At 43.0% G+C, this 15,833-nt stretch overlaps 1 protein-coding gene across 2 annotated transcripts in view; it reads right to left on the bottom strand.

Moving 5' to 3' along the window:
• Window positions 1-15,833, bottom strand: part of LOC105841728 (uncharacterized) — a 134,455-nt gene that overhangs the window by 105,881 nt on the left and 12,741 nt on the right. For both annotated transcript variants that reach the window (XM_021348237.3, XM_062673243.1), the window contains exons 2-3: window positions 9,041-9,268; window positions 7,850-8,002 (exon numbers count right to left, since the gene is read on the bottom strand). In XM_021348237.3, the coding sequence (XP_021203912.2) occupies window positions 7,850-8,002; window positions 9,041-9,198 (311 nt within the window). In that variant the 5' untranslated portion in view covers window positions 9,199-9,268. The remainder of the gene's footprint in view (window positions 1-7,849; window positions 8,003-9,040; window positions 9,269-15,833) is intronic.

Here is a 15,833-nt window from a genome sequence, read left to right as displayed (position 1 = left end):
GCAACATTTGAAAAAAGGAGTCGTGAAATCTTTAAAATATCATAAAACTGAGCTATCGTACAACTAGCCTTAGCTAGAGCAGTGCCCGCAGAATCTACCACCGAATCGAAATCACGACCCACTGAGAAGATCCGGCGAGAAACTCAGCGGGCATTTAAGCTTATAAAATACTAGCGACCCGCCCTCGCTTCGCTTCGGAAACATTAAAACACACATGAAACAAAAAAAAATAATAAAAAAATAAATAAAAAAAAGTAGCCTATGTTCATCAGGGACAATGTCGGCTTCTAATGGAAAAATAATTTTTCAAATCGGTCCAGTAGTTTCGGAGCCTATTCGAAACAAACAAACAAACAAATCTTTCCTCTTTATAATATTAGTATAGAAGTATAGAAGCATAGTTTCAAAACAAATGAAAAACTTATTTGATAATCGAGAAAAGGATCATACAAAGAAATGCAATTCACCCTTTTCTAAAACTTTACCGAGCAAGGGAAGATGAATCAGAAAACTAATTTAAATTCGCAATCTGCAAATCCTATCGGCACTTAAAAGTTTTCATATCAATCATTGTGTAGTACAGGGCCGTACTCTGAATTGGGTATTGGGGGGTCGTATGCCATAAGAAATTCTGAATTTATTGTAAAATAAATCCTCGTATACAGACAAGGGAAATAAAATGAAAAAAACCCACACACACACACACTGCATTCCTATGTGACTTTGTTACTATTTTAGATATACTTTATATAGAGGGAGCACGTGCTACCAGCCGCATTACAATAAAAAGCCTTTAGTTAATTACCATTTTTTTTTGTTTTATTAACTCACCACTGTCAGTGTTTACCAAATGGTAACATAATTCTTTTTGTTCTGTGATGTCCCGCCGTTTTGTTCGGATTTTTTAATCAGATCGGAAAATTATCGTGTCTGTGCAGAATGTGATTCATCTTTTGAGCTCGTATGAAGACATTCAGTTGTTTGATGTCTCCATAGAATTCTAAATGCCTTCAAATTTAAGAAGTAAAACGGCCCCTAGTTTATACCTTCGATACGCCCCAGTCAAGGAACAATGGTCAAAGTTCCGACCGGCGCGGTGGATTTAATTATGTGAATACATTTTGAACTTCTCAAGTTTGTAATGCAAAATTTATCATTGTACCTAATACGTTATGCTGGAAGTTTATATTATTTTCGCGAACTTACCGCAGCGACGACTAGGTACTTTGAATGAGGAAACTTTTGTCCGTAATTACAGTATTAGAATATAAGGTAATAATGGATTTATTTTTGACATTGAAGGTAATATAAGGCTTTATATTTAACATAGGAAATTACATTAACCAAACCAATGAGATAAAAAAATTAAAATTACTTCCTTAATAAAAAAAAAACAGCATTTTGTGTGCCATCAAAAGTTCGTCATAAGGGAAGATTGATGGATTCAAGTTTACGTGTTGTCGTCAAAATATTATAAAAATTTTCAAATTATTTGATATAATTTAATGGGGAAAATCCAACACACTATTCTATTAGTTCAATGATAGGAATAACACAGCTATATTCAGATAACATAAATATAGAAAACTAGTTGGCCAGGAAATCGTTGCTTAGGAGGAGCTCAGTGACAAACACACGCACAGAAGAAATCTATATAAAAAGATTTATTAAAATAATAATAATAATCAATAATAATTTGAAATTTTAAATTTAGCGTTTTTAATCATTAGCGCCCCCACAACGATTCTCATCATTAACGCCCCTGCAACTGGTGTAGGGAGTCTAACCCTTATATAAATATTAGCCTATCCATTAAGTACATGTATTTTCTATATGGATACCAAGTTTCAATTCAATAGGATGCATGGTTCAGTAGTTATAACGGACCATTCCGATAGAGGCACCCGTCACGCGCGGACGTGCTCATCGACCACTCGATCGCCCGGCCTTTGTTCGCCCGGCTTTTGTTAGCCCGGCCATTGTTCGCGCGGCCTGTGTTCGTGGTACATCTGCCGACTAAGTGCTCTTCCTGGAAGTTTTTATTTGTTTTGTTTCCTTTTGTTATTTCTGTGTTCGTGGTACATCTGCCGACAAACTGTCTTCCTGGAAGTGTTTAATTGGTTTGTTTCTTTTTGCTATTTCCGTTTTGTTGTGATTTTTCTTTGTCCTGCAGTAATCGTGCCGCATCGCCACCTGTGTTCAATAGAACCGCTCAGGTCCGAGAAGTTGGGGCCTCGCCGCAAGGCGAGTGTTTTCTAAGACCCAGGGTAGCCCCACCTGGGCACGTAGACATCATGGACGCTGTATTTGCGGAATTTCTCCGGCTTCGCTACCCAAAGCTCACTTCCGAGTTTCAGGCCTTCAAGGCCGATCACACTGCGAGCCCTCTCGTGGACTCCACCGAGCTCGCTGCTCCTGCGTCGCCTGTACCTGCGTGCAAAGCTTCTGCATCGAGCACCGCAGCCTCCGTCGTGCCTGCCGTTCCCGCGTCGCCTATACTGGCGAGTAAAACTGCTGCGTCGTCCGCCGTGGTCACCGTTCCAGCAGCGCGATCATCCGCTGCCTCCGTCGCGCCGTCCAAAACACCTACTCGTAGGTCACCTGCGCCCGCCTCCTCGTCCTCCGACTCTGACTCGGAGATGGAGGTCGACCTCGCTCCCGCCTCATCGACGGATGGATTCACCCTGGTGCAAAAGGGTAAGAAGCGTGCCGCGGAGTCTCGAGCTCCCGCGGCCGCTAAAATTAGCAAAGCCGCGAACGCGTCGCGCCCCCGCCCTCAGACTCCCGTTGCGCCTCCAGCCCGTGCCACTCCGTCGCCGCGTCCGGTGGCACAAAATAAAGCCCAGACCCCTCCCCCGGTAATCCTTCAAGAGAAGGCAGCTTGGGAACGAGTTTCCCTGGCCCTTAAGGCCAAAAATATCAATTTTACGAATGCCCGTAACCTCGCGAACGGCATTCAAATTAAGGTTCGAACATCCGACGACCATAGGGCCCTCTCTTCTTACCTCCGTAAGGAGCGTATAAGTTTCCACACATATACGCTCCAGGAGGAGCGCGAACTCCGTGCCGTTATACGTGGCATCCCTAAAGAGTTGGATGCCGAGCTCGTCAAGGCCGACCTTCTCGAACAAGGCCTACCGGTTAACTCCGTACACCGCATGCACACAGGCCGCGGAAGGGAGCCATATAATATGGTTCTCGTCGCCCTCCAGCCTACCCCCGAGGGTAAGCAAATATTCAACATCCGAACGGTCTGTAGCCTTTCCGGAATCGCAGTCGAAACCCCACACAAGAAAGGCACACCTAGTCAGTGCCATAACTGCCAATTATACGGGCATTCTTCCCGTAACTGTCACGCGCGCCCCCGATGCGTCAAGTGCTTAGGCGATCACGCCACGGCCCTATGCACTCGCGATCAAAAAACCGCGACAGAACCGCCTAGCTGCGTCCTGTGTCGAACACAGGGTCACCCCGCAAATTACCGCGGATGCCCCCGAGCCCCGAAAATAAATCGCCGCGTCGCCCGCCAAAACCGCCTCCGAGCTTCCGGCCCAGACATCAAAGCCTCGGCACCCTCTGTGTCGCAGGCTAAGCCAGCGTTCGTTCCGGCGCCGGTGCCCAGTGTCTCGGCCTGGGCGAAACCGCTGCCGTACATGAACACGGCTACAACTCCCTCCTCCGCGATTCGTCCCGCCCCCGCGACTCGTCCCTCTCCCGCGACTTGCCCTCCGACCGCGTCCGACAATCTCGCTTTAGCGATCGACTTCTTTCAGTCGATCAACTTTGAGCGCGTTAACGCTTTGGGCGACGCCATTCGCTCTGCCTCCACTGCACAACACTTTATCGCCGTTGTGCAAGAATACGCCGACGTATACGCGTCATTAAATACGTACGTCCTCCCCTCACTCCGCCGGTAATCAATGGCGTATATAAGTAGAATAAAGCCCCTATCCGTAACGATAGGATTTTTTAACGCTTACGGTCTCGCAAATCAACGTGATCAGGTTTCTGACTTTTTGCGTGACCATCAAATTGATATCTTTTTAGTGCAGGAGACCCTACTTAAGCCCGCGCGCCGTGACCCTAAAATCGCGAACTATAACATGGTCAGGAACGACAGGCTCTCTGCTCGTGGTGGTGGTACCGTCATTTACTATAGAAGAGCCCTGCATTGCGTCCCACTCGATCCTCCCGCGCTCGCTAATATCGAAGCATCAGTGTGCCGAATCTCACTGACGGGACACGCGCCGATCGTTATCGCGTCCGTTTATCTTCCACCGGATAAGATCGTTCTAAGCAGTGATATCGAGGCGCTGCTCGGTATGGGGAGCTCTGTCATTCTGGCGGGCGACCTAAATTGTAAACACATCAGGTGGAACTCACACACCACAACCCCGAATGGCAGGCGGCTTGACGCGTTAGTCGATAATCTCGCCTTCGATATCGTCGCTCCGCTAATCCCGACTCACTACCCGCTAAATATCGCGCATCGCCCGGATATACTCGACATAGCGTTATTAAAAAACGTAACTCTGCGCTTACACTCGATCGAAGTAGTTTCAGAGTTAGATTCAGACCACCGTCCCGTCGTTATGAAGCTCGGTCGCGCTCCCGATTCCGTTCCCGTCACGAGGACTGTGGTGGATTGGCACACGCTGGGCATCAGCCTGGCTGAATCTGATCCACCATCGCTACCGTTTAGCCCGGACTCTACCCCGTCTCCTCAGGATACCGCTGAAGCCATAGACATCTTAACGTCACACATCACCTCGACATTAGATAGGTCATCGAAACAAGTTGTAGCGGAGGACTTCCTTCACCGCTTCAAATTGTCCGACGATATTAGGGAACTCCTTAGAGCTAAGAACGCCTCGATACGCGCCTACGACAGGTATCCTACCGCGGAAAATCGTATTCGAATGCGTGCCCTACAACGCGACGTAAAGTCTCGCATCGCCGAAGTCCGAGATGCCAGATGGTCTGATTTCTTAGAAGGACTCGCGCCCTCCCAAAGGTCTTACTACCGCTTAGCTCGTACTCTCAAATCGGATACGGTAGTAACTATGCCCCCCCTCGTAGGCCCCTCAGGCCGACTCACGGCGTTCGATGATGACGAAAAAGCAGAGCTGCTGGCCGATACATTGCAAACCCAGTGCACGCCCAGCACTCAATCCGTGGACCCTGTGCATGTAGAATTAGTAGACAGTGAGGTAGAACGCAGAGCCTCCTTGCCACCCTCTGATGTGTTACCACCCGTCACCCCGATGGAAGTTAAAGACTTGATCAAAGACCTACGTCCTCGCAAGGCTCCCGGTTCCGACGGTATATCCAACCGCGTTATTAAACTTCTACCCGTCCAACTCATCGTGATGTTGGCATCTATTTTCAATGCCGCTATGGCGAACTGTATCTTTCCCGCGGTGTGGAAAGAAGCGGACGTTATCGGCATACACAAACCCGGTAAACCAAAAAATCATCCGACGAGCTACCGCCCGATTAGCCTCCTCATGTCTCTAGGCAAACTGTATGAGCGTCTGCTCTACAAACGCCTCAGAGACTTCGTCTCATCCAAGGGCATTCTCATCGATGAACAATTCGGATTCCGTACAAATCACTCATGCGTTCAACAGGTGCACCGCCTCACGGAGCACATTCTTGTGGGGCTTAATCGACCAAAACCGTTATACACGGGAGCTCTCTTCTTCGACGTCGCAAAAGCGTTCGACAAAGTCTGGCACAACGGTTTGATTTTCAAACTATTCAACATGGGTGTGCCGGATAGTCTCGTGCTCATCATACGGGACTTCTTGTCGAACCGCTCTTTTCGATATCGAGTCGAGGGAACCCGCTCCTCCCCACGACCTCTCACAGCTGGAGTCCCGCAAGGCTCTGTCCTCTCACCCCTCCTATTTAGCTTATTCGTTAACGATATTCCCCGGTCGCCGCCGACCCATTTAGCTTTATTCGCCGACGACACGACTGTTTACTATTCCAGTAGAAACAAGTCCCTAATCGCGAAGAAGCTTCAGAGCGCAGCCCTAGCCCTAGGACAGTGGTTCCGAAAATGGCGCATAGACATCAACCCAGCGAAAAGTACTGCGGTGCTCTTTCAGAGGGGAAGCTCCACACGGATTTCCTCCCGTATTAGGAGGAGGAATCTCACACCCCCGATTACTCTCTTTAGTCAATCCATACCCTGGGCCAGGAAGGTCAAGTACCTGGGCGTTACCCTGGATGCATCGATGACATTCCGCCCGCATATAAAATCAGTCCGTGACCGTGCCGCGTTTATTCTCGGTAGACTCTACCCCATGATTTGTAAGCGGAGTAAAATGTCCCTTCGGAACAAGGTGACACTTTACAAAACTTGCATAAGGCCCGTCATGACTTACGCGAGTGTGGTGTTCGCTCACGCGGCCCGCACGCACATAGACACCCTTCAATCTCTACAATCCCGCTTTTGCAGGTTAGCCGTCGGAGCTCCGTGGTTCGTGAGGAACGTTGACCTACACGACGACCTGGGCCTCGAATCTATACAGAAATACATGAAGTCAGCGTCGGAACGGTACTTCGATAAGGCTATGCGTCATGATAATCGCCTTATCGTAGCCGCCGCTGACTACTCCCCGAATCCTGATCATGCAGGAGCCAGTCACCGTCGACGCCCTAGACACGTCCTTACGGATCCATCAGATCCAATAACCTTCGCACTAGACGCCTTCAGCTCTAGGAGCAGGCTTAGGGACCTCGGTAACCGTACTCGTCGAACTCGACAAAGAGTTCGCCGTGCAACCTAACCCATGAATCAGCTCGCTGAGTTTCTCGCCGGATCTTCTCAGCGGGTCGCGATTCCGATCCGGTAGTAGATTCATTCGCGAAACAGCTGCTCTTGAGCTGTTAGGTCTCCTTCGGAGGCGCTCGGGTAGCTGTTAGCAAATCCCACCCCTCCTGGCTGAGCCTTTGCTCGCCCACCTGTCCTGGTGAAACTGGAAAGGCCTCCGGGCCACCAGTAATCCTTCAATCATAAAAAAAAAAAAAAAAAAAAAAAAAAAAAAAAAAAAAAAAAAAAAAAAAAGTTATAACGGAACATCCGTAAAAATCCCTGTAGATTTATATATTAGTGTAGATATAGATATCAAATAGATAAATGTCAAATAGGGACATTTTAACAAAAACTGGAATAGGGCAGAGCAATGGCATGTGATTTATTTTATTCTGCCGATTTTACTGTTTGTTTAGCCGTATACTTGTAATAATAGTAGCTTATTAACCATTCAGTATCTCTGAGAGAAAAGTGTAATGATATAAAATGTCTCTATACGACTGGTTTAGTGAGAGGAGCATTAACTATTGCTAGAATAATGAATATTGACCTAAAGATTGAGGGTCCTAAAGTCGTAAACTACTGTTCTAAAGACCGTAGTCTTCCTGAATAAATTTTTGCATGGCTTACAACGAATTAAAGATTGGGTCCATCGGTCGCATATCAGTCTTACCTGTGAAGATATGATTTATTGAAAACAAAGTAAATCGAGCAACATTAAATAGGGCTTAGGCTAGGATTTTTCTTATATTAATAGTATCCGGAACAAATAAAAAACATCTTGAACAATTATATTGACTTTGATACGGAATCGAAACTGTGGGACTATCATCTGGGTCAAGTAATCACATAGTTAAATACTAACTCTTAGGCCATTGGCGTGGTGATGGAGACCAAGCGAACCTTTGATTTATCGTTGGGAACCTAATACCTTTTCCCAGGTTCAATTCTAAAGCTCATAATCTGGACATGTTAATGGATGATTACGGCTAGTAGTTTGGTATTATTTCAATGTACCAATAGTACCTGGTGTTATCCTGAGCGCATTCTCTTAATCGGCAGTAGCTGCAGCAGCAAGCCGAATAACAGGAACCAGGATCGGAGTCAGCCAGACTCACGGAGTCAAACCCCCTGGCCAGATCGCCACCAGCACTTGGCGCTGTATGGGAGCCACGCCATCTGGAAATTAGGGAGGGATATGTAAGTATGTATTCATTTAGTATACAGCCGACATACAGTCGTCGTGGCCTAAAGGATAAGACTCCGATGCATTCGTGTTGAGCGATGCACCGGTGTTCGAATCTCAGGCGGGTACCAATTTTTCTAATGAAATACGTACTCAACAAATGTTCACGATTGACTTCCACGGTGAAGGAATAACATCGTGTAATAAAAATCGAATCCGCAACATTATAATTTGCGTAATTACTGGTGGTAGGACGTTTTGTGTGTCCGCGCTGGTAGGTACCACCACCCTGCCTAATTCTGCCGTGAAGCAGTAACGCGTTTCGGTTTGAAGGGCGGAGCAGCCGTTGTAACTATACTGAGACCTTAGAACTTATATCTCAAGGTGGGTGGGTCTCAATTTACGTTATAGATGTCTATGGGCTCCAGTAATCACTTAATACCAGGTGGACTGTGAGCTCGTCCACCCATCTAAGTAATAAAAAAAAAGCACAGGGGCATGCGTTGATTACTTTTACGCCAGCAAGAGTAACGCCATCTGTCATCAAATAGCAGAAACGAATATCAAAAGGAATAGTATTAGCAAGAACGCTTGAGAAATGTAACGCCATCTGTTATCAAATAGCGGAAACATATCGAAACGACTGGTCCTACCGGGAATGTTCTCGATCATTGTAGATCTGTCGTGTCGACTATAAAAGCGTTGCAGAGATGACATGAAGGTTTTGTTCGAAGCGAAACAGTAAACGGATCAAATGAAGTGAAGCGGAACAAGTGAATTACGAATTGTGAAGAGTTCCTTAAGTGTTCTAAGTGTTAAATAGAGTTTTAATTTGTACTTCGGTGAAAGTTTTATTTATCCCGAGCCCCAGCGCGTAGCATTACTAATGATGCATGGCCAGGAAATAGTATCTTGCCTTAATTAGGCTAGGGTTGCACACTCGTAACTTTTTAACAACAGTTTAATGGTATGAAAATTGACCAAGAATCTTGACCAAGTCAAAATTAGTTCATTTTGTTTTTGTTCCATACCTTGCACTTTTAGAGTCAACATGCTCTACCAGCACGTTCCAAGTTCTGTGTATTAGGTACAGCAGAAACAGCACCCTGGACGATTCTGTTTGAGAAGGAGGCTGTCGTTTCCGTTTCTGCCATTTCCGGCTGTTGGCGCTGCTGAGACTGTTGCCCATACCGTCGTGTTCGAATTACGAATTATTTCGTCATTGTCTGTCCGCTATCCAAACGAGATGGACGTGTGACCTGAAAGTTGGATAAGAAGATAATTTAATGTATTCTAATTCTAATTTCATTTGTTTTTGCTTACTTAGTTACTGTTCATTCTTTGTTGTCACTAGGTCGATTTAATATGGTTTTAAACATAGCATTTAGACTTTAGTCATCCTTGTTTGCTTTGTTTTGGTCATAAAATGTGTTTGCTGGTTGACCCAAAACGACGAAAAATGTGTACGATTCAGATGCTTCCTAGTTTTTCAAATTAAGAAAGAAATCAATACACGACATTTGATATTTTTCGTTATTTGTGTTCTTATGAGACAGACTGAATTATGGATTTATATTAAAACAAATTATAGGCAACTCGTATTTCTTCTTAACTTTCTCGCTAATAACGATCTTGAGTAATTGTCTATCTCACTATCTATGATACCCTACCCGCTGTCCCGCTTTAAGGAATGATGTGATAATTCAGCGAACGTCCCGCTTTTTCTTCCGTACCGAGTACCGAGCCTGCTATGAGGTCCCCACGCCGAGGAATCGAGCGATAGAAGTAGGGCTCGGTGGACGAAGATGTGAAAGGCCCAACCACTAAACGATTCCGTTGCGTTCTCGCCCAAAGTTCCGCCCGAGACAGAACCCGAGAAAGGAAGGTAGGGTTCCATGGTCCAGACTACAATGGAGTTCGGAGATGGAGTCGTCGTATGACAACCATCATGGTACGGTAGCTTGACAGGGCGCCACAGACGGTGCCGCTGGAGTCCAGAACACCTCGCTGGACTAGAACCATCCCACTGAATGGGATCGCGATACGTTGCCAATCGGTCGCTTTTCGGATTTCTGTGGATTTGCTTCCATACGCGCTATAGATATAGTGATGGTAGTGCGCAGGAGGGACTTGTATGCTCGGCTCCCAACCTACACTAGGGGGTAGGACGCTTCTTATAGGAGATGGAGTCAGGCCAAAACCTTTCCTTGACCGTGTGGATAGGTTTGAGCTCACCCTCTCTCTCATTCCGCTGTCTCCTTCTGGGAAATTGTGGACAAGTCAAGCATTGCCCTCAGAGACTAGTGACTGCCCAGGATCACTGCCATGGAAGTCGACGTGGCATAAAGGATAAGACGTGCGGAGAGTTCGTATTTAGCGATGCACCGGTATTCGTATGAATGAAATACGTATTTATCAAATGTTCACGATCGGGCCGTGAGCTCCTCCACACATCTAAGCAATAAAAATAAAAAGATACATTAGCACGACCATCAGCAGCGTTGTACCTGCCGTACCAAAAAACCAAAAATGCCTATCATTTCCAAGGAGACTTTACCTCACTCTAGCGAACGGTTCTTATTATGAAAGTCAATAGGATAAAAACTGACAATGATAATTAATATTATACATTCAGAATGATTACATTATTGATGTCAGAAGTAATAATAATGATTATTATTTATTGCAGATGGTCTTAAATGTCACTTCAACATGTAATTGACAGTCAAATGTTTCGCAAATAGTAAATACTTGTTACGTAATCATAATCATTCGCTGGAATTACAAACATTTATATTTAAAGCTAAAATATGTTGCGTAGGCTTCCATGTTGGATGGTAGACTTATATTTTCTTGGGAAGTTCATTTATTGGGCGATCTCGTAACAATCTGAAAGTGTATTCAGATGTGAATGCTACCTCAAAACTACGTGTGAATAACAATTAACTCCAAGGGAATTCTCTGCTGAAATTTTCGGTTACACTGCTGCATCTTGTACATTGCCTTTAGGCATTCTAAGCATCGGTACCCGTTCTCATAGAAAACAGTTTGTTGCCTGATCTTCTCAGTGGGTCTTGATTCTGATCCGATGGTAGATACAGAGAAGCTCTACTCTTACTAGAGCAGATGTTTGCAAAGTTTCTCAAGTTAAGTCCCGTGAATTCGCCTTTCAAACCGGTGAAATTGGAGTAGAATCTTGAGGCTATCCGTGATTCAGTAAAAAGGAGAATTTCTTAGTCATCTTTATTTACCCATAGAAAGAGTGGGGCGGTGTTATTGACCAACAACTCTCTAGCAGGATTTATGGTACAAAGCAATTCGTTCCACTCCAATGTGTAGGAGAACATTGAACCAGGTGGGTAGTGAACTCTCTCCATCTTCACCGACATGAAAGTCAATTTGTATAATATGTATATAATTTTGTTACATAAGTTACTTAAACTTAAACTTAAAATGTTACTTAAATAAGGTTTGAAACAACATAAATTGAAGTAAATACCCCATTTTTTATTTATTTCTTCTGTCTGATAAACTAATTACATTCTTTTACTTTGCAATCCATCTCACTGACCTTTCTTTTTGAGACAACGTATTTATATTACAGGTGAGTGAATATTTCGTTAGATTAAATTATTATAGTTTTATATTGTCAATAAATTCGTATTTATAATACAGAAAACGCATTTAAATGTTTCATTGTCTGGAGTATTTGATATCATTATGTATATATTTGTATAAGTTAACAGTTTATTTTAAGAGAATAAACCTGAGATTATCCGTCGCAAAACAAAATACTCTATTCATATGACATTAATGACATATGAAATTATCTTCATGAACATAATATGACTACTTTCTAACAACTTTTCCTAGACTTAGGTCGCAAAACGGTTAACACTTTCCCTGTTTACTTCAAGACTAAATACATATAAGTAACTATTAGTGGAAAAGCACGAGAGGAGAAACTTTGAGAATGAGTGCTTAAAAAGCTTACTGCCTTCTGTTCACATAAGGCGAACCGAACCGAAGCTTGATATTCATCTCCTTAAAAAGTCGACAAGGACATATCGTATTCCGTATTTCCTCCACCAAGATACGGCGAAAGTATTTAGTTTATTTTTTGCCAACAATTTGAAGGACCGGAGATATTTGTAAATAGTGATTCTTATTTGTTTAAAACATACAAAAGTGAAGTAAAGATTCAAGATTCATAATTTTAGAAAGTGCAAAATTCTTTTAGTAATCACTTCTTCAAACAAACAATATTATACGGGAATGATACAATATATAAGCCTTCTTACATATTATTTTTATTGGATATATAGGTGGACGTGCTCACAGCCCACCTGGTGTTAAGTGGTAACCGGAGCCCATAGACATCTACCACGTAAATTCCGCCACCCACCTTGAGATATAAGTTCTAAGGTTTCAAGTATAGTTACAACGGCTGCCCTACCCTTTAAACCAAAACGCATTACTGCTTCACGGCCGAAATAGGTAAGGTGGTGGCACCTACCAGTGCACAATACGTCCTAACACCATTGATTGATGATATAAGAATTGAATTTAACTATCGTTCAGAATATCGTAATGTAAATTAGAATTTAATATTTGCACCATGTATCCAATGAAACAATTCAATCAACAGTAATTGGGCTACACCAAATATATTCGATCAACAACAAATTCATTCAGCACTTGACACAATTGGAACGATTAATCTTAACATAACAATCAAAGAGGATGGGGTTATCGTCCACCAAACCATTCCGGGACCATTCTCTGTTTATTGCTATTGCAGTGTCCTGGGGACCGGCGAAGGGGGCCTAAGAAGACGACGTGCAAGCTGCTCTGCACGCGTTTTATGCAAGAGCATCCGGGTGATGGAGGGCCGGCTATCCTCGACCCACGCTGGTTCTGACCCAGCGGGGTATTCCGTAGGATAGACCATTCTAACCGGTGCCATCTGGGCGGGCTTCGGATGCAGTGTCTAGATGATTATCGCATTGTGTATATCACCAATTTATAACACATTCAATATTCATATTGTTTATGTAAATTTAAATGTTTTGTTGTTTGAAAAGTGTAAAGTTTATCTGAACGTGAATTATAAAGTTTGGCTCTAAAGCTTTCCATAGAAACTTACCTATTTGCAAATAGAAATTGTCGTAAAAATATTGTTTTTTTTTTTTAAAGATATTACAGAGCTTTTATCGCGGGCTTGGAGCGCGGCGGCCGAATCAAGAAATTCCGTAACGAAAATAAAACCTAACACTCTCACTCCGCCTACCATTTTGATAAAAAATGCTTTGCAATAGCTTTACCGCGGCAGTCCCCGAGTGCCAAACGTTTCTTTTTTTTCTGGGGATTTTTTAAATATTTAGTATAAGATTAATGAACTTACAATTCGCCTGGTGTTAAATGGTTACCGGAGCCTATTGACATCATAATTTGGATTCAATGCATTTTGTATATAGGCTATTCGGCACTACGAACTGGAATGCGTTACTGCTTCGTGGCAGTAGTGGATAAGGTGTGGTACCTACCCGTGCGGGCTTATATGATGCTCTACTATCACTGATGGATAACGCAAATTATGCGGGTTTGATTTTTGTTACACGAAGCTGTTCCTTGATCGTGGAAATCTGTCTGGAAAACGTATGCCATATTTATATTCAAACACGGCTATCGAAAAGTACGAAATCACAAAATGAAAATTGTAAAAGCGTGATTGAGCCGTAAAATTGTTTTCAAATCTCTTCAAGTTAAATGAATTTATAAAAAGTTGGTGCTAAGTAAATCTTCAACGTGATTCAAAAGTCGCAAGCCAGGACTCTCTCATAAGTCCCCACACACGCCACAAATATACCGTACCATACCGTATGTTATATAACAAAACAACTGACTTCGATCCGGTATCGAATCGGTACTTCAAGTACATATAGTAATAAGATTAATAGTACGTCACATTAATAGTAGTCAAATACGGCGGTCCAACGTGCAGCAATCGATTTCATCATTCGCTTTTAACAGTATTGTTGGACGTTTAGCGTTATATCTGAAATTGAGCCATTAATTTATTGTAGTGCGCGTTTTGGAATTAACTGATATTAGCTCAGTGATCGAAATTCAACCTTAATTACTGACACCTCAAGATTTTGATTCAATTGTGTTTATATATTTACGTTTTATCTTTTGTTTTGTCAATGATAAATTGAATACTGATATTTAAAAAAAGAAACAGACTTATTTCCAAAAAGTTATTTCGCTAATTACGACATATTTCTATTGGATATCGAACAATTTTTATAATTTTAATTATCGCTCATCAAGCTTTCTTAATTTACAATGACGTCCGTCCAATATTTATTTTCATACTTTTCTGCAGTCGCTGTCTCAGCTTCTCCTTCTATTAAGTTATTTATTAGAGATGGGTGTACTGTGTCTATTCGGATAGATACATGGGGTAGATACAGTAATATGTATTTATTTAAGTACGAGTATTTGTATCTATAAATATTATGTATGTTACATATACACATATGTTTATGTAATATCACCTTCACACTACACCTACCAAGATTCATCTCTGCACTCCCCTAAGGCAGACTGTTAGAGAATGCCTATGGCATTAAGTCCGCCTTTATACTTTCTAGTATATGAAGTTATAAATAAATAAATAAATAAATACCGCCTGTTTTTGAGACGAAACATCATGAATGCCATTTCAAGGAGGTCAAGTATTTTTCCCTGCCTATTACCCTTAGGAGTTGTTGTGCTATGGCACAACAGTTCCTTAGGATAATGACTAAAGACTATGGTCTAGCTACTAGTCAATAATACAATGTATTTTCTGTTTGATTGTAATAAATTTTTGTTCTTTATTAGTTGGGTTACTTAGTTTAGTATTCACTTCATTAGTTGGTTGTTTAATTTATTTACAGCTATAAATGTATACGAACGACGAAATACAGAAGAAAGAATACCCTCAAGTCATCAGAGGGGAACCATTCATTCCTTGCACTACATCGGAAGCACTACTAACGTCCATTTCATCATTCTTAATCATCATCATCATTGTTATATATATAAGTATATATTCACATCACTTACTTTTACTGGTGGTAGTATCTCTTGTGAGTCCGCATGGGTAGGTACCACTACCTTGCCTATTTCTCGCGTGGAGCAGTAATGCGTTTCGGTTTGAAGGGTGGGTCAGCTGTTGTAACTATACTTGAGACCTTAGAACTTATATCTCAAGGTGGATTATTGCCCTTGTAGGCAGACGAGCACACGGCCCACCTGATGGTGAGCGGTTACCGTCGCCCATGGACATCAGCAATGCCAGGGGCAGAGCCAAGCCGCTGCCTACCTAATGGGTGGCGCATTTACGTTGTAGATGTCTATGGGCTCCAGTAACCCCTTAACACCAGGTGGGCTGTGAGCTCGTCCACTCATACAAGCAACAAAAAAAACTCATCACACCTGCCCTATTAGGCATGGAGCTAAATCCTGAGCAAAGTGGATTGCTCAGAAGCCCAAAACGTGTCTGCATAAGTGTACAAGAAGACTCGAAGGACTGCCACTTCAGACAATGTTCCTTGAAAAAATATCAACACCGCTGCAAATAGTCCTGCCAGCTCACAGTTTCAGTAGCGATCTTCTTAAAACAATTAACGGTAATTAATGATACACGCCGCATTTAAAATCTTGTGTTCACATCGAAAGCCCTCTAAGCTCCGAGAGCTTTCAATATAGCTATAGCTCAATGCTTTAAGCCTCCATCCGCACTGCGGTATTGTAACTGCAGCGTTCAGCTTTCTT

Source organism: Bombyx mori, chromosome 17 (genome assembly GCF_030269925.1).
Source record: "Bombyx mori chromosome 17, ASM3026992v2".
NCBI lineage: Eukaryota > Metazoa > Arthropoda > Insecta > Lepidoptera > Bombycidae > Bombyx > Bombyx mori.
The sequence above is the reverse complement of the archived record's forward strand: the minus strand, read 5'-3'. Positions and strand labels throughout refer to the sequence as shown.